Source organism: Hermetia illucens, chromosome 1, assembly GCF_905115235.1.
Source record: "Hermetia illucens chromosome 1, iHerIll2.2.curated.20191125, whole genome shotgun sequence".
Taxonomy (NCBI): Eukaryota; Metazoa; Arthropoda; class Insecta; order Diptera; family Stratiomyidae; genus Hermetia; species Hermetia illucens.
The window spans coordinates 191304051-191329561 of record NC_051849.1 but is presented as its reverse complement, the minus strand read 5'-3'; the positions used below and the strand labels follow the sequence as shown (position 1 = coordinate 191329561).

At 44.3% G+C, this 25511-nt stretch overlaps 1 protein-coding gene across 1 annotated transcript in view; it reads left to right on the top strand.

Moving 5' to 3' along the window:
* LOC119650180 (histone acetyltransferase KAT7) overlaps window positions 1–25511 on the top strand; it is a 192875-nt gene that overhangs the window by 52669 nt on the left and 114695 nt on the right. Inside the window, exon 4 of the mRNA XM_038052736.1 lies at window positions 8150–8243. Coding sequence (XP_037908664.1) covers window positions 8150–8243 — 94 coding nt within the window. The remainder of the gene's footprint in view (window positions 1–8149; window positions 8244–25511) is intronic.

The window sequence follows — 25511 nt, the reverse complement described above, 5'->3', positions numbered from 1 at the left end:
CTGTTCGTCGTGGCACTGTAAACATGCATTTGCAAAAACCGCGGATGAATTTTGCATTGATTAACAAAATATTCTGCAATGGAGAATGCCTCCGGGAATAGTAGTTAAAGTGTGTATTCGCATAAATTTACAAAAGTGACTTAGGGGTTGGTCTGGCTCGATATGACCCTTATGTGTTTGTTGTTCGGTGGCTGGTTGGTGGACGTCATGGACACATTATCATTCAAAATGAATTGAAGGACCTGGACACCCTTGTCGTTTGGAGTCTCCCTGATCGGTTAATGAATGTAAAATGCTAAAACAGTTGTAGCGGCGGTGATTATTGCTGGTAAAAGAAATCATGTAACTGTCCGTTGAGTCCATTAATTTATATTGTTTCGTCTGCCAATTTGAAGTTCGGCTTTATTAGCTGTGTCGAGATTGGACTATTTTTGTGGGCTTTGTTCATGCAGAATCGTATAGTGGATATTCGTCTGTGGAATTTTGAGTAAACTGATTTTGCCGGAATTTATCCCATTTTATTTCCGTAGAGTAGGAATAACATCTACGTACTACAGACTTACAGTAACGAACTCATTAGAAATTAACATAGATCCCTGGATGATTTCTTTCATCACCCTAATCTCTGGCATTTTTTACTGTTCGAAAATAGAAAGCCTACTGCTGGCTCCTCCCATATATACTCCCTTGCAACTGGTATTATCGTGGATTTGTTTCAGCAAAAATGGATTACTTTTATAACTCTCTTGGGCACCTTCTAAGTTATCTCTGAAGCCAGTATGTGATCCACGATATTTTTCGGTGACACCTGCGCCTTGGCCGCAAGCTCTAGTTCCACCACCGTTCAAGCAAATCCTGGACATTCAATCATCCATTTTTAATGTTTTGTGTAAATCGAAACCTTATTAAAATCGGTTTACTATCTGGCTTTTTTTGAGGAGGTGGAAATCTTTAAAAGATATTGGTCTGGACAAACCAGCCCCCACACGCTGGTGGTTTTACCCACTAAAACCACCCCCGAATCCCTCCCTGCCTCGCGGAACCACCACCAGGTATTACATTACGGGGCGAAGTCAGTTCACTCTAGCTTTTTTTTGGGGATTACAGTAGGTGAATGCATTTACGCACAGAGTGTTGGACTCCCGCAACAGTACGCTGTCGGACTACCAACTAAACACCTCCCTGTCATCAAAGAACTAGCCTGGAACCGTTTGATACATTACTTCGGGCTAGTCCCCCCGCTCTCCCGGCTTTGGGAGCCTTCAAGTCAGGGAATCCCTTTCACCAACGGGAGGGGAGGGGAGGGAGGTAGTTGTTAGTTCAGGGAACCCCTTATCATTCGATCCCTCCGTCGGGCGAGTTCAATCTTCTTGGCAATAAGATGAGCCCGAACATAATGCGTAACATGATTCCAGCTGCCTGCGCTCTTCAGCATCTCTCTGACAATGTTGTCTGGAGAGAATTCCCCAGTCTCTGCATAAATCTGCTGAGCCGTCCCACCTCTCGCAACAGAAATGGGTGTGTTCAGTGTCGTCCGCCACTCCATTGGAGGACACACAATCAGGAGATCGCGTAGAAGTTGGGTAAGGAAATAGTCTATCTCACCGTGCGTTCAGTTCAACCACGAGTCTAAATTGTCGATGAGCCGCGCGGTCCATCTGCCCCTTGGCTTATTTTGCCAAGAGAGTTGCCATTCGGTAAGGGTGCATTGACGTTCTTCACCTGCAACCACCTCTCTTAAATTCTCGCCCTTACGGCGGTAGATAGCTTTGCGCTCCTTGGCAAGGAGAGCAACTGGGATCACTCCCGCGATCACCACCACGGCCGCTTTGGAGACGGTGCGATAAACAGACGCACTCGCAAAGTTCGCTGCCTCTGCACTTGTGCAAGACGCTTAGGATGCACCTCCTTGTCAAGGGCATCAGCCCATACCTCCGCACCATAGAGAAGAACTGATTGTGTTGCTCCCATAAAGAGATATCTCATAGTAGACTTAGGGCCCCCAACATTTGCCATTAGCCGATTCAAGGCCGCGACTCCAGCTGCAGCCCTGTCCGCTGCTGCTTTGATTTGTTCGAAGAAGCTTATCTCCGAGTTGAGTATTAAACCAAGGTATTTAACCACTGGTTTTGACTATAGTCAACTCGCTGATCCATATGGGATGCAGCGTCGGGATTCTCCATCTGGTTAAGATGATTATTGCGGTTTTTTCCAGCGTAAGGCTAAAACCGTGAGCAGTCATCCATCCGCTTACCCGTCGCATCAATATGCCATGTCTGCTTTGCGCCTGATCAACAGTGCGTCCGCCAACAAGTGTCGCAATGTCGTCTGCATAACCGACCAGGCGCGACTCTTCGGGGATATAGAGTCTCAGCAAACTATCGTAGGAAGCGTTCCAGGGGTCCGGCCTTAGGATGGATCCCTGCGATTTCCATCCTCCCTTGGCCCTTCAGCGTCTCATAGAGCAGGGAGCGGTCCTTTAGATAATTCGTCTATATCCGTAAGAGATAGCTTGGCACGTGGAATGTGCCTAGGATATCTGTCTATCTTACGGAATTGAAGGCATTTCTGACATCAACCGTTATGAGGAGCACTATCCGCCGAGATCAGCGGCTGTGTGCCTCGGTCTGATGAACCGCATCTACGACCTCCATAACAGCATCCATTGTGGATCTCCCTGGTCTGATCCCGAGCTCCCTTGGAAATAAGTCGCCGGCAGCGCAGATCGCTTTAGCGAGTCTACTCTTGATGAGCTTCTCGAGCAGTTTCCCGGCCGTGTCAAGCATACACAGCGGTTGGTATACAGACGGGAGCTCTGGATTTCCTTTAACCTTGCTGATCAGCGTCTGGCCACTTTCCGGCGGCGAGGAAAAAAAGTTTGCAAACTTCCGTCAGGATGCCATCACGGTCTGCCGCCTTCTTGTTTTTTATAGTGAGAACCGCTTCTTCGAGCTCTCTCATTGCGAAAAGGGGGCAATCTTCGACGCTTTCCGCGCTATTGACATCAACCCTAGGGAACAATGCCCGTACGATGCGGTCCATCTGATCGGTACTTAGTATGCAGGGCCTCCGCAGAGCCCCGATTTTCTGGATGCAAGCTTATAGCCAAGTCCCCACCGTGAGCTTTGCTTTTATTTATAGTGTTGCGGGGAGGGTCCCTTCGGGGCATGGAAATCTCACACGCCGTCGTTATCAGGTTTATCACTGAATTTACGACGGTGTCAGTTGCGACGCTACCATCCCGTGGAGCGCCCTCCAGTGCGGCTCTGCTTGCTCCAAGAGCTTCGACGAACTTCCCGATGTTCACCCTCGCGACATTCCACAGGCAAGTAGCGTCAGCCACTTCGAACGCGATATACTGGTGATCGCTTGCCGAGAAGTCTTTTAGGACTCGCCACTCGTCCACCGATAATGCCAAAGATTCCGACGCAAAAGTGATGTCAGAAGTGCTTCCTTCATAGCCTGGGCGACGAAACGTTGGCGTGGATCCAGTGTTTAAGACTACAGGCCCGGTTCTCGCCGCCATTTCCAGAATTCGTTTCCCTCTGGAGTCTGACTGCCCTAGCATTCGTCCCGCCGTGCTCGAAACGGCGTCCTCTAGAGCATCAAGCCGACGCCGAAAGTCCGGCATCGTATCGTTCGGTGTCAGGTAATCGCAAAAAAATGTTATCCTTACACATCGGATCCAGACAAAGCCGTTCCCCCGGCCTTCGGTAAGAACACGAAGTCGAACGTCGTCCCGAAACCGGATGGCAGCGATGCCCGCTAAGTTGTGATGCCAAGAGGCCGGATCCTTGTTTCGGTATTGCTCGCTAATTAGCACTAGATCAGCATTTCCTTCTGCAGCGAACTGTGCTAGTAACTGGTGAGCGGTTGCATTCCGGTGCATGTTAATTTATAAAATGCGGATCATGCCATTCGTACCCTAGCCCTTTTCAATTCCGCCTTGAAGATTGAACACCGTCCCGAGCCCGCAGTGTGTGCGACGCTCTCACCAGATGCGCCACGATCCCTGCAGCGAACGAAACTCTCGCTTTAATTGCAGGTCTTCGCTTGGTGATCTACTTGGCCGCATCTCCGACATGCTATCCTCCCGTCCTGTCCTTTGCAAGATGCTGTTGTGAGCCCATAGTCCAGACAACTGTAGCACTTAGTAAAGACTATCCGCATTCGTACCCTGTTTAGTACCTATCCAATTTTGATTCTCCCGCTGCTAAGGAGTTTCCTCGCATATTGTACGGGAACTTCCAATACAGCGAGCTTGTGGCCTCGAGCATTTACAGAGGTGATACCTATCCGGGCATTGGTTACCTCTGGACATTCACGCTTTATCGCCTCCTCAACTTCAACCTTTTCTGTGAGGCAGTCAAGATCCCGGATTTCTAGAGATGCACATGGGCTCATGGCTGGAAACAAGAGCCTTCTCCCCCGACAACCTTTTGACCACTTCGCAGAACGTACTTTTGCTAGTCGTCTTTGGGCCCAATTCGACGAGCACTCCGCCACTCTTCGTTTTCTGTAGGAAAGACACCTCTGCTCCGTGGTTTTCGGGTTTCATCCTGAAGCGGATTTCACTAGGAACTTCCGTAAATGTCTTGCCTTTCGTTGGCTTAATGAGCAGAGCCGTCTATCTAGTCCTTCTTCTTTTCCTCGTATCTTCTGCTCCTGGTTTTTGGTTGGTAGCCTCCTTGTCTTTGGACAGACCCGTCTCTGACGGCGTAGTTAGTTGTCTCCTCTTTTCCTTCTTCGCCTTCTTTTTTTGGGCCCTGGAAACTACTTCGATAAATTCTCCTTTAGGCACGTCGTCCTCTTTCCGCCTTTTCCTGAGTTCTCTTTGCAGTGGGATATTTGCGGTCCGTTTGACGCAAGCAGCGTTCTCAGCGGGGAGTGCGGCTGTTTCTGCTCTTCAATCGTCTTCCTGTGCTTTCCACGTTCGCCTATAGAAGGAGATGCAGGGTTTTATTACTGCTGTTATTCTCCTTTTCATTTCGAGCTTATCCTTTGCTTATTTATGAAGTTACTATCCCAAGTAAATAGAATGGTTCACTTTATATTCCTAAACTGGCAACAGTTTAGTTCTAGCTTCGTCCTCTCAAATACAGTTTTCAGTTGGAAACTACCGGCAGCTGCCTATTTGCATCAACAACAGAGTTTTGTTGATGTAGTTATCATATTTGTGATGTAAAGTTGACGCAAATCCATGTTGGTCTAATTATGGTTTCTAATATCATGCTATTTGCTTACCTATGCTGGCGTGCAATCCCATGCATTGTCCCAGAAAGCTTCCCCACAAGCAATAACGCGACATGTGTGTCGTGTTCATTTCGTTAATGACGACTCTTAGTGCGAGACAAAGAGACGCGAATTTTCTTTTCGTTGATGGAGACGAACTTACGTTGATCTGACTGTTCAGGGAGAATGGCTTAATTCTCAGGCGAGGTCAGATCACCTAGAAAGGGGAGCCTTGAAGTAAGTGCTTGGTCTTTTTCTGCGATTTTCGTGTTGAAGTAAAGAGAATTCCTCTTGATACATTATGGCTCAGGGGATTTTTTCGTGGTTAATTTAATTATTTGAAACCCACACCACAAATAAGGGGCATCTTCATTTTATCATTGGCAAAAGTCGTCCCTTAAAGATCGCGCTTCATTAACACCAGATTTAGGAGAGACATCGATTGAGGATACCATTCGTCGTGGGATTTCCCTGCCGATCGTGGCACATGAGTTTTCCGGCTCCAGGTGCGCGGTCGCGCTGGTGTTTGTTTTTCCATTTCCCGGCTTTACGTTCACTTCTGCTTTAACTTCAGGCGATATTCCGTTCTGTATTTTAGATTCTGTTGCGACCCCCACAGCAGCTAAATGAGATGTAACTTTATTAAGGGGCATGGGAAGAACTGAAGTGTCCGAATGGACCATGGCTGGTTGGCGTAGAGGCGTTCAGGCGCGTGTTGACAGGTCACTTCACTAGGGCTGCACTTAGGTGATGAAGGATTTGCAGGATCATATTCGCTGCCTTCCTTTAGGTTCTTTGATTGAAATCGGTTGGAAATGTGATCCGTTATGCTCTAGTTCTGTTGAAGCCGCTGATGGTTTTGACAGTTCCGGTCCGTTGAGTATCTTTTTAAAGTATTGATCCTTTAAAGTGTTCTTAATTTCCGTAGGTCAAGGTTTATGACATAATCTAATTTGATCATAATTTTTGTGGACGAAAATGCTTCTAAAAAGGGCGCCCAATGTGGGATGAGGATGAATATGAGCAAAAACTATCTTATTCTCATCAATAGATGCTATACCATATAATAAAGGAAATGGAGAGTATCTTTATGTAAACAAATCCTACGTCTCCTGTAGATACATCACGCACATGTATCAGGAAATGACTGAATCAACAGAGGTGATGCATTTCTTTCTTTGTAATATTACACCATACATAATTAGATACATGCATGAATGACTGGTCACAGACAGTTGACGCACTCCCGTGTAAAGCTTATTTTTCTTCTAACATGTACAGTGGTTACGCTTCAACACCTTATTCGCAAATCAATGCTGAGAAGTTTATGCATCCTCGTCCATATGTACGTGTTTGTGTGAACGATGTATTGGCGCCGGCAATTTAAAATGCAAAAAGCAACGTAGTAAAATGCATTCGAGTATGTGGAAGTGACGTACTTTAGTCGGATGTAATTGAATACTGGCACCATCGTCATTCTGATCAGACAGAATTACAATTAATGCACGGCAAAACAAAGCTGGAGTTTTCCAAGAGAAATATGAAGTTATTGGAATAAACAGTTGGGGTTATTACGTTTGAGAAATTATAGTAATACAAGAAATCGGCGGGTTTCCTTTGATGATTTTTTAGAGCACTGTCCTTATGTACTTATAAAGGAGGTTACAAACGTTGCTTATATTATGCTCTTTATTTTGAGGTACTACTTTTTTGAAACATTATTCATTTTCATGACAGATACCGGTATATGTATTTGATAAATCAGTTCTCGTTTCAATCCGAATAAAGCCAAAATGACTAGAGCTATCTCGATAATACATATAATGTGTGGAAATCGCATGAAAACTGGACTCAAAAACGTATTAGGAGTGACAGTCTCTGAAATGAATATCTTGCTGAACTCTGCTCTGACCTTGAACACTCTGCTTATCTCAAAATCTTAAGGCTGCTATAATACATCGTCTTTGGTAAAATTCAAACGTGGAACGTATCAAAGAAGACAACACACAGGAGATTCGTCTAACATCGAATTGCTTGAATTTATATGGTGAAAGAAAACCATTGCACATGTTCGATGTTCTTCGATACTTACGTCTAAACAATTTTGGGCATTCATTCTGGAGTTAGTGCCGTGAATGTGATGCAGTGCATTGGTGAGCGGCCACGAGGTTTTGAACATCGCTTCATATGGCTTACTACATTGGATGGGGAAACACACACAAGAAAATCATTTAAGCGCCATTGACACACTGTCACACAAATTCATGAGCCACAAGTGCCACAGGCCAGTTAGCTACTTACCGCACAAATATGGAATGACATTCTGTGCCCCCTAGAAGCTTGATTTGCTCTTCCTGTGTGTAGTCGTTTTGTTAAGGGCTTTGAATTTACCATAGCCTGACATTATTTAGGAAAAAAGTTTGTGCAGACAAATGCACATATCAAAGAGACTTGAAAGGGCTTTATTTCAATCAGACTTTGTCCCAGTAATTTCAACTACTTTCAGGTAGTTTTGAAACAGGCGAAGAAAGCGAAATCACAGCTTGTGATGCTTTATTTACTTACTTTTTTTCAAAATTTTTAATAAATCTTTTGCTATTGCTTCCCTCAATTGTGGCTTCAAGCAACTAGATATATAGGTTTAGGATTCTACAAGGTTATATGGATACCATTGTTTTCAGCTAATTTATGTGATGATTGAGTTGGTTGATAGTCAGCCTCTCGACCTCGTTACCTTGCTTCGAGCTCCCTTTTGTCATGGACTTTTGCATTCTTTTTCGTGTTGCCCCGCTGCTATAGGCTTATCAGTTACAGAGTTTAAGCACATTCTCAATAAAAGTCAAAAAAGAAAAATATTATTGCGAAGAAGAGACTCTATGGGTGCTCTATATTCAATTCTTTCTTTTCTTCTTTGCAGGAAAAAAATTCCTTTCTCAACTACAATGTGTCGTGTATTCTAACGCTGCCACCGTATCAACGAAAGGGCTATGGAAGGCTGTTGATTGATTTCAGTAAGTACAACTTTCATATTATATTAATTAGATTAAAATTTGGTGTATTAAATAGGATTCGAAAATATGAAAACCCACAACTCGTTTGGGTTTCAGTGTAACTCTAGTCTTATCCACATCGCGCTATTCAAATGAGGCGTCAGGAATTTTTCACTGACAGCAAAAGCATAAATCTTCTGTGACCATAGCCAAGCTACTTTCTAATGAAAAAGATCTAATAAAATACTCTAAGTCACAGTAAACTTTTTTAATCATCACCATCATCATCAACGGCGCAACAATCGGTATCCGGTCTAGGCCTGCCTTAATAAGGAACTCCAGACATCCGGGTTTTGGCCAAGGTACACCAATTCGATATCCCTAAAAGCTGTCTGGCGTCCGGACCTACGCCATCGTTCGATCTCAGGCAGGGTCTGCCCCGTTTTCTTTTTCTACCATATTGCCTTTATAGACTTTCCGGACTGGATTAAGTGACCTGCCCACCGCAACCTATTGAGCCGGATTTTATCCACAACCTGACGATCATAGTATCGCTCATAGATTTCGTCGTTATGTAGACTACGGAATCGTCCATCCTCATGTATGGGGCCAAAAATTCTTCGGTGGATTCTTCTCTCGAACGCAGTCAAGAGTTCGCAATTTTTCTTTCTAAGAACCCAAGTCTCTGAGGAATATATGAGGACTGGCAAGATCATTGTCTTGTACAGTAAGAGCTTTGACCCTATGGTGAGACGTTTCGAGTGGAACAGTTTTCATAAGCTGAAATAGACTCTGTTGGCTGCCAACAACCGTGCCCGGATTTCATCATCTTAGCTGTTATGGGTTGTGATTTTCGACCCTAGATAGGAGAAATTATCAAAGTTGTATTTTCCTATCTTTATTCTTCCCATTTTACCAGTGCGGTTGGTTGGTTGGTGTTTGTGCTGACGTTGCCACCATATACTTTGTCTTGTCTTTATTGATGTGCAGCCCAAGATCTCGCGCCAATCGCCACCTACACGATCTGGATGAAGGCAGTTTGTAAGTCTCGGGTTGTTCTTCCCAGGATGTCGATAACGTCAGTATAGGCTAGTAGTTGGATGGACTTAAACAGGATCGTACCTCTTGCATTTACCTCGGCATCACGGATCACTTTCTCGAGGGCCAGGTTAAAGAGGACGCATGATATGGCATCCCTTGTCGTAGATTGTTGTTGATGTCGAATGGTCTTGAGAGTGATCCTGCTGCTTTTATCGGTTCTCGCGCATTGGTCAGAGTCAGCCTAGTCAGTCCCGTGTACAGCTTTACCCTGGTTATGCTATAATAGGTGGCTTTAAAGTCGATGAAAAGATGGTGCAACTGATGTCCATATTCCAACAGTTTTTCTATCACTTGCCGCAGAGAGAAAATCTGATATGTTGCTTATTTGCCTGGAGTGAAGTCTCTTTGGTATGGGCCAATGATGTTCTGGGCGTATGGGGCTATCTAGCATAGCAAGATAGCGGAGAATATCTTATAGATCTGTAATTGCTGAACTGCGTGATATCTCCCTTTTTATGTATGAGACAGATAATGCTTCTTTCCCAGTCGTCAGGCATTGAGTCACTGTCCCACACCTTGAGCACGGTTGATGATCCACTTGGTGTAATTGATCGCCTCCATATTTAACCAATTCGGCTGTAATTGCATCGGCTGGCGATTTTTGATTTTTAAGCCGATGAGTTGCACGAACTGTCTCTTCCATACTTGGTGGTGGCAGTATTTGTCCGTCGTCTTCAGTTGGTGGGACCTCCAGCTTGCCGCTGTTCTGGTTGTTCAGTAGTTCATTAAAATACTCAACCCATCGGTTCAATATGCCCATTCTACCTGGAAATCATATTTCCCTTTTTGTCTCGGCAGGATGAGCATCGTGGTGTATAAGGCTTCATCCTGCTGATTTGTTGGTAAAACTTTCGCGCCTGGTGCGGTTGCTCCCTGTACTTTTTGAGTTCTCCCAGGCTTCCTTTTCCGTCTATGAAGTCGCTTCTCCGCCCGCCGGAGTTCGTGATAAGTCTCCGCGCGTGCCGGCGTCTTTTGAGACTGTTACATTACTCGTCTTAGGCGCTTGCTGATTTCTCATAGGACACACACATCTTTTTCTCGCACTCTCTTGTTGGTGGCAAGTTGGTTGCAATACAATTAGGTGCCAGTTGGGTTGCCTGTGACACCGTTGGGGCTGCAGGTTTCACCTTGCCCTTGGAATTTCGTTCCTCCTGCTGCGATTTATTGTAGAGCAATGGCTCTCACCATAGTTTTTTTTTTGTCTTGGCTTTTTGTACTTGGCTTTGATAAATTCGGACAGCTCAACTATTTTTGCTGCTAGCTGTGTGAAGGGTAATTCCTCTGGATCAGGGCTTTGCTCTCCGTGGATCCTAACCGGATTATTACTTTTAAATAGTCCTTCACCTTTGGCATTCATTGACCTTTTCTCCGTTTTGTCGTTTATGATCTTTGGCATTAGCGGAGATCTCATAGTTGACGAACTTCTTCTGAATGGGTCTTGGTCCCGGAGTACCTCCACCTGTCGCTCCTCTCGAATATATGCGATCTGTTTCAACTCATCTTTCTTCGATTTTGATACAGGTGTTCTCGGTATAGTGATACTCCGCTTGAACACCTTTTTTTCCAAATCTAAAACGCTTGTAATATTAGATGCCACGGTGACCAAGTTGTCCACCACCGAGGCACTGCTGTTGAGAGATTTCGACGACCGGGAGCCCGCCTGCTGGCGGTTGTTGTTGTTGTTAACTTGTTAGCACTGATGAAGGGAACAAGTGGTTCCCGAAATATCGGTATTTGCAAGAATAATACATTCACACCAATGAAAAACAAACAACAAGTTTTTATTATTTCAAATACCTGCAAGTCCTACTGCTTTTCGACAGGATAAACTTTGCGGTATGCATGTTCGGTTCTGGCAGGAAAAGTTTAGTGCGGCGAGTAACATTTAGGCTTTGCCACCTATCATTGTGGGAAACTTGTTCCCAGTTTTTGAAAACAGACTTAGCGAATGCTACTGATACTCGAATTGCTGGTTCCGGTCCTGGAATAGGGGAGATTGACCCCTCTTTCATTTCCCTCTACGCCACAGTGACCAGGTATCTGGAATAGTTCCACTTTAATAAATCTAGAGATAGAGTTCAAACGGCGGATTAACTGACAGACCTTGTCTGAGGCACCAACTGTCTATCAAATCAACGCACGTTGTATATTCCTGCACACCGTTCCAAGATCCCGATCAACAGCAAGCACAGCCACGTCATCAGCATAAGTGTGAGCGTGTATTGGCAAATTTTGCAGTTCGTATAGTAGTGAGTCGATCAGCATACTCCACAGAAGTGGCGAAAGTACACCTCCTTGGGGGCAGCGCTTCGTTGTTTCTGCAGTCAGATAGCGATCGACACCCACCTCAGCGCACAGCAATCTCTGCGTTAGCATAGCATGGATCCACTTAATTTAAGCATCATCAACACCATACACTCTGGCGGCGTCACAGAGTTTTCGAAGAGGCGCACAGTCAAAAGACCCTTCAATGTCCACGAACGCCCCCATTCAAAGTTGAATCCTCTATCTTTGTGATCAAAGAATGAAGAGCAGACTCACAGGACTTTCCACGCTGGTAAGCATGTTGGTTTTCATTAAATGGGTGCGACCTAAGTGCGTTTCCACGAATGTGATGTTCCACCAGTCTCTTCAAACCTTTCAGCAAGAATGAAGTCAAGCTGATCTATCTGAAGTTCTTAGGATTGGAATAGTCATCTTTCCCAGGTTTCGGTATCAAGACTACCTTAGCCTTTTGCCAAGAAGAAGGCATGTAGCCCAGAGCAAGACATCCTCGAAAAATATTTCTTAGAGGTTGCCCTAAGTGCTCCATACCCTCCTTTAGCATTGCCGGATAGATGAAATGTTCAAAGGATAGTATAGCAGTTCTCAAATTTTTATGGGTAACAATTGCTTTCGCAGTGTTCCAGTTCCACTTGCAGCATTTCCGTGTTGAAGGGGTTGCAAGAACCGTCAACTCTCCCCTGGCACTTTTCTCATCCGTTCTCCCGGGCGGTGTACTTCCAGGAGGGTCTATACTGAATCCAGTCTGGAGCTCGGGAAAGTATCGTCGGGTTTTCTAAGAGAGGCCAACTTGGCCGATTCATCCCTTTTGAGGACTCTGCATAGCCTGCATATAGTACGCTCTAAAGGAGTCTCGTTTCGAACATCTAACGACCCACTTATATTCACGCTATGAGTTCCTGAAATTTAACCAGTCTTCGTTGTTATTACTTTTGCAAGCACGGTTCAAAAGTTGCCTGGTTGATTTCCTGAGTTTTTGCACTATCCTCCGCGCACAGCTCCATTGTGGTAGAGCGCACCGAAGATGATGCAATTTGCTCTATATTGTGTGAGTCGAAGACCAAGAATTAATTTCAGTCTATCTAGGAAAAAGTGGAGCACCATATGGTGACTTCCCCTGAGCACATTCAGACTCGTTGGGTCCAGTTCGAATACCAAGTTGAAACTCCACGTTCGTAGATTTGCCCTTTCTCGCATTCAGAAATTTTACCCTCCAATGTCCAAAGTCCATGCCCGGGTTCTGTTCACCCAGCATGCGGATGAAGTCTTCTGCTTTCCTTCGAGGGCCCGGTAATCAACATCCGACATGTTCTGTCCTTCGTAGCTCAGTGTTCACAATAGTGAACTTGGGCCGACCGCCGGAACTCAAAGCCGGGATTGCTTGCTGGATCCACTTCAAGGCAGTCTCGTCAGTGCACTCCAAATGGAAAAACCGATCGCGAAAACCTTGATTGTTAAATCGTGGCTTCATTCCAGGCTCCAACATTTTTGCACAGGCATTCCCAGAGGATGGTAAATTGTCCCTCTGACATTTTGTCATCCTTGGAGGAAACTCCCACGGCAGCAGTCGGAACAGAGGCTGCATCTTGCGCATACGTTCTCTTCCTTCCTGCCTTCGTGTCCGTATTCCTATGGGGGAAACAGCTTCATTGAGATCTCTCTCGCTGATTTGATCACCTCCCGGCGTACCGGTCCTAATCCCCGCGAGACGCGTGGATGTAGTCCCTGATGCGGAGCACAATAAAGCGTTGGCCACAGCAGATGTGTTGGTCTTACGCTTCTTGCGCGCATTACCGCTGACAGAAGAGTCTGGTGCGTCCAGTGTGGATTCCGCTTCCTTGCGTTCGATTTCTCTGGACGTTACTGCACTTAGTGGTACAGCCACGTCCATGTTCTCATTCCCAAGGTGCTTCATCTTCGTCGCAGTGCTCTCTTCTGCTGCCAGCTTGGGGCCTTTCCAGGCTCTTGGTGACGGGGCCGCTTGGACCCATTTCCACATACTGGTTAAACCAGTAGCGTCCACGTCACCAGCTTTCCTTTCTTCCACTCTTCCCCGTAAGGGTGAAGAAGAAGGTTCTGGCAGGCAGGATTCAGCCTGTAGTCCCCCCTCCTTAGTGGCCGAAGTTCCCTTCTGCCGAGCCTTCCTCTTCCGTTTGCGGGTAGATTTGGGCTGTATTACCGCGGACGGGCCGGCCGTAGTCGGATTTCCAGTTTTTCCCAAATTGAGAGTTATCGTACTTTCCTTTCTAGCTTTGCCGTAGGTAGTAAATGCAAGCTTTCCACTGAGTCGGAAAGTATGCCTTCTACAGATTCATCTATGGGTAGTAGTAGAGTACTACAGGCTCCTCCACCACTACAAGGTGGTGTCCGAAGGGGATGTTTTCGATGTCTTTAATGATGATGAAAAATACCCATTTATAAGAAATTTTATGTAGTTTTCGAAAGTGGTGTCAACTCCGAGATTAATAATTGTGATTATTTTGGGAATTTTTGAGGCAGATAGCAGGTGGCACAGATATTTTTGATTCAAATTACTGATAGAGATTTTATATTAAAAATTTATTATGGTTTCACCGGACATTATATCACGGTTTTGGATTGAATGTGTTGCTGCGAATTTTGCACGTAGCTAGAAAAAATATGCTTCAGGGATTATGTTACTCGTCACCAGCTGAACTAAACCATTTCGCTATTTTACGAAAGTGTAGTGTTAGATTCCCCTGAAACATGATAATTTTACAAGAATTTCTAAGGTCCGCATAACCTTGCGCGAATCATAGCTCACAGAGACGAAATTAGAATCCTGTGTAACCTCCTGTTCCCCCCATATGTGCGCCGACCTAGCTTTTTTCTCTGGAAATAGATTTTTTATATACCAATCACTAATGGGTTCTCTCAGCATAATTATGAAACAACAAAGATTGAAAAATTATTCTGCATTTAGCAACTTTATGAAGGGTTCATGGAAAAAATACAAACTGAGCTGATACCATATGACTAATGACTGGTCCATAAATAGTTTGTATCTCACACCTGAAAAAACGTTAATTTTCACAAGTTGCTATGAATAGGAAATGCCAACGTTTATTCTCACATTCATCTAATACATCCTCATCCACATTCTTCATTCTAAATGCATCCATCATCCCTGAACCTCCAGCATTCCGCCATCCCATTCATTTCTAAGCAACCTTCAATTCGAGAGAATTATCATGCCCGTTCCAGTGTTCCAGCGATTGTGCATAGAAAAAAAAAAATGAAAATAAATTAAGAATATGTACACATAGTGGAAAAATTTAAAAAAAATTAAAAGCAAAATCTGAAAGTTTAAATAAGAAATAAAAGATGAAGAAATCATTTGGAAAAGAACTGAAAGTTATGTAGTCAAGCAATGACTTACAGGCTAACAGGTTTTTGCACATACAGGCCGAAGACCTTTTATGCAAGATCACTCTTTCTCTCACTATATATTTTATGTATTTGTGTATCTTTAGAAGCTTCTATTTTTTTATCTTTTCCTTTTTTTTTGTGCCCACGAGCAAAGCAGCGCATGAATACCGGGGAACGTTTGCAAAATTTATAAATTTGCAAACTGGCGGCGGCGTGCCGGCGGCAAATCATATGGTCAATGTTAACAAGTTAGCGCAAATGTGCAAATATCTGTAGTTTCTGCTCCAGTGTGAGTCTGAAGATAAATGGTTCACATATAGTGGATAGGACTAGAATTTGAACATAGTCATGGGAATAGATATTTGCATATGCTTGGGCAGGAGGCTCCTATGATTTTTTGAAAAAGTAACCACTGTCCCATCTCCCTGGGCTTGGTTGCTCTTGGCTATTCCTGCAGCTCTATCTGACTGGGTAGGGCCAACGCTTTGATGCTGAATGCCAATAATTTATAGTGCATTGTCTTCAAAATATTTCTGCAACGACAGGCAACTATGTACATATATATGAAGAGTGATTCTCCCGTACTGTTGGATAAAACCATGAGCCCACGGCTTTACCGGAGCTCTTCTAACTCCTTGCCAGCTCGCAACATCTCCCTGGCAGCCAATATACTCATAAAATTTATATTTACTAATTACACGTTTCTTTCGCTAGTCCGCCATGGACATCTTCAAGTGAAACCTTGAGACGATTTCCTGACCTCTTCGCAAACTTTTTTTTGGCGTGTGCGAATTTTTCTAAGTTATTTACACCATGCAGCCCATCAAAAGCTTTCCGCCACTCCTGGGCAACAGCTATTCAATGAGCAACACAGAAATGAGAAATAAGGTGGGAATGAATTGAGCTTTTTTTTGCAAATGTATCTATTCTTGCATTATATACACTTTTACTCGGCATTTGAACATATCCCCAAAAAGATTGTTTAGTTTTTTTTTTATTTAATATGTATAGATTTTCACATTTAAGTAACATAGGTTTATGGGTATTTCATGACCACCACTCAGCTGATCTGCTAAATTTAGTAACTTAATGGGTTTTCAACGTTGAGTAATTCCTTTTGTCGCTATTTCCGGGTCCAGTAACATTTAAGTGTCGGCTTCTTAATTTTTTAATTTTCAGCACTTGAATCATAGTTGAAAAATGCCCTAGAGATGCAATCTATCCTATTTACAATTTGATTAATAGTAGTTATTATTATTATTTTGTTAAGGGAAAGTCGCACCGCGTCCCTCAAGCAAGCCTATAACCGTCAGCACCTTTGGTATATTCCCTACTTCGAGGTCTTTCAACTTTGCATCTGGCATTAACTGTTCTCCCAGATGCCTCGACCTAATTTGCACAAGTGCCGGACACTATACCAGAACGGGTATAGAGGTTTCATCACACTCCGCACAAAACCTGCAGGTAGTGTCCATAGATATCCCTAGCTTCCCTAGGTGATAAGTTTAGTCCACCAGTGACCAATGAGAATTCTCACTATGATTCGGAGGTTTAATAGTAGTTAGTTGCATTTTAGAATCAATACGTGTCAATGATGCTTCGTCTTAGTTTGACCGTAATATGAAAAGTGTATGTAGATTCTGCAACTTATGCTGGCTTATTACTGAGAAGTTTACATAAAGTTGATCCAATGTTATCTGTTACAATATTACCATCGATAAGATTGGTCCTTCACTCACACTCGTATGTTCCATGTTTGATCCGTCCCTTTAAAATGAAGAGCTTCACCTAACTAGAGTCCTTTTGTTATATCCCCATTGACAGTTCTGAGTGATTTAACCTGAAACTTGAGAAGCATTCTTAACGCCTAATGCCAAATCTATAAAGCCCATGTCAATTTATATTTTCGATCAGTTCTCTTTCTTTTACAGTTCGATGTCGCTTCTAGGCTCCCGAAAGTCTTCGTCTCCACTCTTTTCGTTTGAACGATCGCCTCTTCCAATTTCGGGAACCGAGCTGCGTGTAACTTGCGTTGTCTACTGAATCCTCCCATCTGTTCCAACTTGCCTTTGAGTAGGTTCCTAGCAATTCTGTCATTCATACGCTCTATCTGGCGTGCCTACTGGAGCTTGCGATGGATGTCGGCTTTTGCTGTATCTTATTCGCCATATTCCGTCTATCCTGAAAACTTGACGTTAGAAAGCATAGATTTTTTGCTCTCCGGTCAAGTTCATTGTCCACATTTCTTTGACGTAACTTTGTTTCCAGTGCACATTTTTAAGGTTTCGTTTGAAATTGATTCAATACATGTCTGTTTGTCTGTCATAGGTCATAGGCTACACCGATTCGAACGAAACTTGGTGGTCAGATGGGAACTATGAAATCCCACGCACGCAGTGAGTAATATAAGTTTACGTGTAATTTAAAGAGGGACTGTGTCCGGATAATTGAGCGATTAGAACACAAGACTGTTGTACGGAAGGGCGCCGGTCAAATCTCACTGGGGACAGTGGGATTTGTATCGTGATTTGACGTCGGATACCAGTTGACTCAGCTGTGAATGAATACCTGAACGAAATCAGGGTAATGATCTTGGACGAGCACAATGCTGACCACATGTCGCCTTACAGTGTACTGAAATCTACCGTTACCGGGAATAGAATAGGTGAATGCATTTACGCACAGAGTTTTGGACTCACGCAACAGTACACTGTTGGACTACCAACTTAACACCTCCCTCTCATCAGAGAAAAAACCTGGAACCATTCACTTACTTCGTGCTAGCTCTCCCGCTCGCCCGGCTTTGGGAGCCTTCAAGTCAGGGAATTCCTTTCACAAACGGGAGGGGAGGGGAGGAAGAGAGTTGTCAACCCCTTACCGTCCGATCCCTCCACCGGTCGAGTTCAATTTTCTTCCCAATAACAAGAGCCCGAACATAATGCGCAATACGATTCCAGCTGCCAGCGCTCTTCAGCATCTCTCTGACAATGTTGTCTGCAGAGAGCTCCCCTGTCTCTGCATAAAGCTGCTGACGAAAGCCGTCTCACCTTTAGCAAGAGAAAGAGGTGTGTTCAGCGTCGTCCGCCACTCCATTGCAGAACACACAATCAGAAGATCGCGCCTTCCCAATCCTGTGCAGGTAAGACTGAAAACTTCCACGCTCGCTTAGAAGTTGAGTAAGGAAGGGATCAGTCTAATCGCACGTTCGGTTCAACCACGGGTCCAATTTGTCGATGAGCCGCGCAGTCCATCTGCCCCTTGGCTCATTTTGCCAAGAAAGTTGCCACTCGGTAAGGGTGCGTACACGTTCTTCACGGACAACCACCTCTCTTAAGTTCTTGCCCTTACGGGGGTAGATGGCTTTATGCTCCTTGGCAAAGAGCGCAACGGGGAACACTCCCGCGATTACCATCACAGCTGGTTCGGAGACGGTGCACTAAGCAGACGCCACTCGCAAAGCTCTTCGCCTCTGCACTTGAGCAAGGCGCTTACGATGCACCTCCTTGTCAAGGGCATCAGCTCATACCTCCGCACCATAGAGCTTTGATTTGTTCATCTTCGAGTCGAGCATTAGACCAAGGTATTTAACCACAGGTCGAGATTCTCCTTCTGGTCAAGATGACTACTTCGACTTTTTCCAGCGCAAGACTGAAACGGTGGGCAGTCATCCATCCGTTTACCCGTCGTATTAATATGCCAAGTCTGCTTTGCGCCTGTTCAACAGTGCGTCCGCCTGCATAACCGACCAGGCGCGACTCTTCGGGCATATCGAGCAGACTATCGTAGGAAGCGTTCTAGAAGTCCGGTCCTAGGATGGATCCCTTTGCTACTCCCGATGTGATTTCCATCCTCCTTTGGCCCTCTAGCGTCTTATAGAGCAGGGAGCGGTCTTTCAGATAATCCCTCAATAGCCGCAAGAGATAGTCTGGCACGTGAAATGAGTTTTCTAGTGTGCCTAGCATATCTGCCGGAATTGAAGGCATTTCTGACATCAAGCGTTATGAGGAGCACTATCCGTCGAGACCGGCGGCTCTGTGCTTTGGCTTGATGAACCGCATCTACGACCTCCATAACAGGATTCACTGTGGATCTCTTTATTCTGAACGCGGATCGCTTCAGCGAGTCTTGATGAGCTTCTTGAGCACTTTTCCGGCCGTGTCAAGCATACACAGCGGTCGGTATGCAGATGGGAGCTCCAGGTCTCCTTTACCCTTGCTGATCAGCGCGAGTCTGGCCAGTTTCCAGCGACAAGGAAAAATTCCCTGCTTTAAGCAAGCTTTGAGTCCCTCAAGCAGCAATTCCGGCCGTTGGCGGAACACCAGTTTGTAAACTTCTGCCTGGATTCCATCAGGGCCTGGCGCCTTCTTGTTTTCATAGTGAGAACCACTTCTTCGAACGCTCTCATTGTGAAAAGGGGGCAATTCTCGACGCTTTCCCTGCTATTGACGTCAACCCGTACAGGATGTCTATGGAGCAATGCCCGTATAATGCGGTTGATCGGTACTTATTATGCACGGCCTCCACAAAGCCCCGACTTTCCGGGCGACAGCCTATAGCCAAGCCCCCACGGGTCCTCATTCACCTCGTTGACAAGGTTTTGCCAGTCGCGAGGTTTGCTTTTATGTATAGCGCTTTTTACTGATCTATACTGTGCCTTTATGGCACATGCCTCCTCGTTGGCGTGCAAACGTTGTGCCAAACTGCGAGCTTATGACACTCCCTCCGTAGGTTGGCGATTTCTGCCGTCCAACAGTACATAGAAGACTTGTCGCGCCTGGGGCCCCTCCGAGGCATGGAAGCCTCAAACGCCGTCGTTATCAGGTCCATCACTAAATTTACGACGCTGTCAGTTGCGACATTACCACCTCCCGGAGTGCCCTTCAGCGCGGTCCTGTCTGCTCCAAGAGCTTCGACGAACTTCCCGATGTTCACCCTCGCGACATTCCACAGGCAGGGGGAGCGTCGCGTTGATGCTCGCCGGCAAGTAGTGTCAACCACTTCGAATGCGGCTGAAACCACGGTGGCTTGATATGCTAGATGGGGATTTGAAAGCCTCGCGATTGCATGCAGATTAGGCTTTTGATAAAACAAAATGGTGAAACCGATCACCACGGGCCGACCCCGTTTGTGAACGGGCCAAAGACTGAAGAGAAAGAAGAAGTTCTCAATCTGGTCGAATGTCGTCCTATTTGGTGAGAACCGCATACTCTTGTCGATCCTGCGGTAAGGGAAACAATTCGATGAAATTACAACGTTTCTGCTGGAAGGAAATTCTGTGGCCCTGCTTCCATTCTCATTAATTATATCGTAGAGACTATAGCCTTCGTAGTTCTACGATGAATCACCTCTTTTTGAACACTTGCTTTGAAAGGGCCTAAGGGATGTGCATCAAATATTCACTCAAGCCAGCTATAAAATTGGTCTTTTAGTGAGTCATCCTTGTCTTTCGTTGGAGGGTTCATTAGTCGACACTCGAAGGGCATCTATTTTTCAATGCTTGGGCCCAAAGCATTTATTGAGAGTATATCTTGCAATTGCTTTCTGGCACATTCACGAAAATTCGAAAATGTCATTACTTCGTGAAAAGAAAATCTACTTTAACTTAAAACCTGTAGGTTTTCATCAAGTCTTATCTACGTTAGACCATGGGAAGTTTTATTTTACATACGCTGATTGAAATTGAATTCAATGACACCATCGCACAGCAACGCTAGTAGGTATTCTTACAATTTTGATAGACTTCTTTAATATGATACTTCGTTCCTTGGCGCAGATGCTTCAGTACACTGAATTCTGGTTTTGTCCGAAGTAACTTTTAATCTGTCTAGATCTTTCTGACGGACCGTTTGAGCAAATCCGATTGCGGGGTGAAAACTATGTGGACCGCCTAATGTCCTATTATTTAATTAAAATGTCTATTCCGGGTTCATAAGAAGCTGCCGGTACTATCCTTCTTCCCTCTCCAGATGGGCCAGGGAAACATATGTATATGAACCCTACAACCGCGATATTTGGAAAACGGTGTCCTTCTCCATATGCTCCGGCCTGTCGGAGTCTTCGGTCATGCTTCTACGTCGGTGGCCAAACTGGCGGGAAATATATCGAACGCAGTTGATACATTAGAGTCGAGCATTGAAAGGCGAAAACAATACAATGAGAGGCACAATCATGCGGTTTTGCAGTATACATTTCTCGACCCCTTGTTTCGAAAGTGGGCGCGGTATACTTAGAAACGTTGAATTGGAAATCCTTATCCTATTTCGACGGAGGGCACTTCCATTCTTATAGAAAAATAGAAAATTGAATTTTTGAATAGGGAGAAAGTCGTAACTAGTGATGCACAATACTTTGAATCATAAACATATAGTTTCTAGAGTGAAGCGCTAAAGTTTGCGAAAAGATGGGAATCCAGAACTGACTACCAAATTTAACTAGTTTTTGTCGATCAAGCTTTCGAAGAAATTAGGAGTTCAAGTAATATTTTGGTAATGAAAAAGCAAATATGTTTGCTTTCCACAATTAATGCAATAAAACTGGTCCCTCCCTTCAAGATCATCTCCTCTCTCCTACGAAAAACCTACAAACGACATAATGATATCTTCCGAGGAGACCATCAACTGCAATGGCTTTCCTTCATTTAAGGACATTGATAGTTAGTTTGAATCATTTTAATGCAGTACACCATTCTTGTTGTGTTGTTCATCGTAGATGGTAGCGTCGTCATCTTTAGTTGGACCATTAAGTTTGGAATCGTTTTGGCGTCGCAGCTGACCACATCTTGGAAATGTACTGAAAGGTAATACATAAGCATCAATTGCCTTTTTGAGGAAGATGTCGTAATTATTAGAGGTACATCCATGAAGGTGCGCCAACACCCAAGTGCAGCTCCATTGAAATGTTCTGTCGGTATAGCGGGAATGTGGGAGAAGAGTAATTTTTTATCCCTTTCACGTTATTCACATAGTTTTCCATGAGACCTTCATTGAAAGCTCTAGTTACTAAGCATTTTTCGCAAATAGCCTGCACATACTACAAATAACTATACCCGAAAGTAGAAATTGAGCGCTCATAGCTTGACGGAGGCAGAACCCGAAAACTTATTTACAACTTGTACTTAAAATTAATGCAGAAGATAATGCCCATGGAATCTCTTTACGAAACTTTTTTATCAGTTAAAAGAGGACGAAGATGGCTTGCGACTACGTATCAGGGCAGACGCAACTCATCAGACGCTGCCTCACCTCCGACATTGGTTTGACGTAAAGTGGATGCGGACTTAGGACTCCTCAAAAACTTGTTATGCTGATTTTTGCTTGGCATCTTACCCGATATTCAGTGAATTTCTTTTTAGATACAGTTGACATTGCTCTTTGTAACTGTCTTCTCCTTACAGTAGACGGAACACCGGCAATTGAATTTCCTTGCTTTGGATTTCTACATGACCGTTTTATGATTTATTGGTACCTACACTAACTTTCCTTATCCGCTCTTTGTTAGCTTTATTTCGCGTCTGTTAAACCAACAAGATTGGTCTTGATTAACAAAATTATCAACAAAAACACTTCATCTCCAATGAGCAGGTGATGGCATGGTTGCGGGATACAAATGCAAATCGACTGACCCTTTTCTTTTGCATCACCGTTCGCTTGGTATCCTTAGTAATATATGGTGAGGCCAATAAGAGGTAGGATTCATTGAATAAAAAATAATTTGTTGCTTATATTACCACAAAACCTTACTTTCAAAAAGAACACCGGGTATAATGTGTTTGCCAGTTATCAATAACGTCAGGTTGTGGATGAAAACCTGCTCAATAGGGTGCGGTGAGCGGGTCACTTAATCCGTGTGGATGATGATGATCCAACCGGAAAAGTGTATAAGGGCAAGGTCTATGCTAGATAAAGACGAGGCAGATCCTGCCTGAGATGGAGCGATGGCGTAAACCAGGACGCCAGGTAGCTTTTAGGGACATCGAATTGGTGGAGCTCGGCGCATAACCCAGTTGTCTGGAGTTCTTTATTAAGGCAGACCTAGATCGGACATTGGTTATTGCGCCTTTGATGATGATGAAGAGTTATCAAAAGCCTTCTGAAAGTTAGTTTTCGGAATGCTACCGAGAGTCTTTTTTATGGTGCTTCGGACGTCTTCCATGGTAGTGTTCCGAACCGGCAACACCAGTCTTTATCCCACCCACAGAAAAACAGTCCTAAAACTAATTAATCTCATTATGTAGGTCAAATCTGTGTTTGTTAGATTTGATGGGCTAGATCGCGTTAACACGGTAACTTGAATTGCAGTTACGACCATTCGATTACTCCGACAAACTGACGTTAATTTCAATACTAGTCCGTTGATCTACTCCTGAAGTTTCCTTGTAGGGTGGCACCGGTTGAAGCTTGCACACGGACGAGGAACTGGTTAAAGGGCAAAGATGTAGGAGTGCCATCAAAAATCCGTTCTTAGAATAAGGTGAAAGTGTAGACAGAATTCGCCCAGATTGGGTTAGGTGATCATGTCTGGCAGCCTAAGTTATCAGGTCCATATTTGTCGTTAAATCGTAGAAAGTTGTCGTATTTAGATCTATTCTCTTTGTAAAAGTGATAAAGATTAGGTTGATCCATCCAAATTCGTCGTTTAAATGGGTTGCCCGAGTTGAGTTAGGCAGCTGTTGCGGTTCCTGATCCGTAGCAGATTGAAATGTCGCTCATCTCGTTCCAACCAATTTATGAAGACGTCTGTACGCGTGCATCCTGCCTAGCAGGACCAAAAAGACTAGTAGATCGGTTTATAAGGTGTTAGTTCTTAGGTGACCACTTTAATGAAGCTACAGACCACCCTATCAGGGGTGGAAATCGACCTGATCCAAATAGGCAAGTATTTAGCAATGTCATTGAGATGTATTTCGATTCTAAGTGAACAGGGAAGAATTCTATCCAGGAACAATACCAAAAATTTTGCAGATTGTTCTGGAGCTGTAGCACTGCAGTAGATAATACCTGGATTGTGTCACTACAACGAATTCATTGGATGTACAGATCCACAATAAAGCCCATTTCGATATGTGTTTGCATAGTCTGGTAGTCAAGGCAGAGCCTGTTTATTACTGGCACGATGAGTGCCACGCCCACCTTGGCATTCGAAGTTATCCTGAATCTATCCCCCAATTCTTTTAGAAGTGAAATGGAAAACAGCTAACGATGCATATAGACTTTATGCCAATTTATCTGAATCTCTTCGAAAATATCAAGTGGTTCTGATGCCCTCCGATCGTATGGGTTTTAGATTTGCCTTTGATAAAATATACTATCTGTCACCAAAAGAGTAGAATGGACGAATGATCTTTTGGGCATTTTGAGATTACAGGTTTAACAATTTTCCCGAACGGGTCAGTGAAAGACGGATTGGCTTCAGGTGTGTTGCTTTCTGGCGAAGATATATGTCATTTAATTGGCAGCAAAAGAAAGTTCGCGGCAGAAATGACGGCGTCACATATTCAAATGTGTTCTGACCGTCGTCGGCCAGCGTTGTCAGCACAAAATAGTGACACCATATCGAGCCAGTTGATGTGGAATTGTTAGTATTTGCTGCTGCAACTTGGCCGACTAACAAAGCATACCTATTGGTGGTGCCAGGGCACTGGCTCGTCAAGGGGCTGGCTTCATAATGGTAGGACCAAATCCAACGTTTGTTATCGCCTCGTCCACTGCAAAGTATACTCTGAAGTTGCTAGGGTTCACGCAGTCGAATGGAGAAATTTCAATGTCTGCACTTTTATTGTCCCTTAAGAGGTGGGACTTAAAAACTGTGGTACAGCTTTCAACGGGACACTGCGGCTTAAATTATTATATGAAAAAATTTAGAATGGTCTTCTCGGCTATATGTAGCAAACGTGAGGAAGAGGAGGTTACGGTTTGGCACTCTATATGCTGCCGCCCGGTTTCCTCAAACCTAGGACAAGATACTTTGGAAAGGTTTTCTTCAACGAAGGATATGTGCATCCATCTCTGGAAGATGTTCTCAATTCCGCAAAAGCCTACGGATGCCGTAAATGGGAGACCATGAAGGATGTAATTTGAGAGGACAGTTTCATGTCCTAACAAAGGTTCTGAGCACTTGGAGCTAAACTAACTAACTAATTATCCAAATAAAATGGGAACTTTCTTAGTACCGACAGATACCCTGATGTTTCCTCAACCTCTGCCCTCACTGGAGACGTGAACTTGAAAATTCATGATTGATTGGTTCTGTTTTTGATGTTGGAATGGATCAGAAAGAAGTTCGTTCCCTCAATCTGTGTCATCTAGTACCTGCGTTGATTTATTGAAACGGTCATCCTAGGGGAGAATTGCAACTGACAGAATAGTCTCTATGGGGGTGTGGTATCCAGACACCGGGTTGATCTACGATTATGTGTTTCCACGACACCGTCGGATCGTTAACGTCGGACATAAAATTTATTCCTACCTGTTATGCCGGGTTATGTTATATCTAAATGTTAGGAGCTTTCTGATTGAA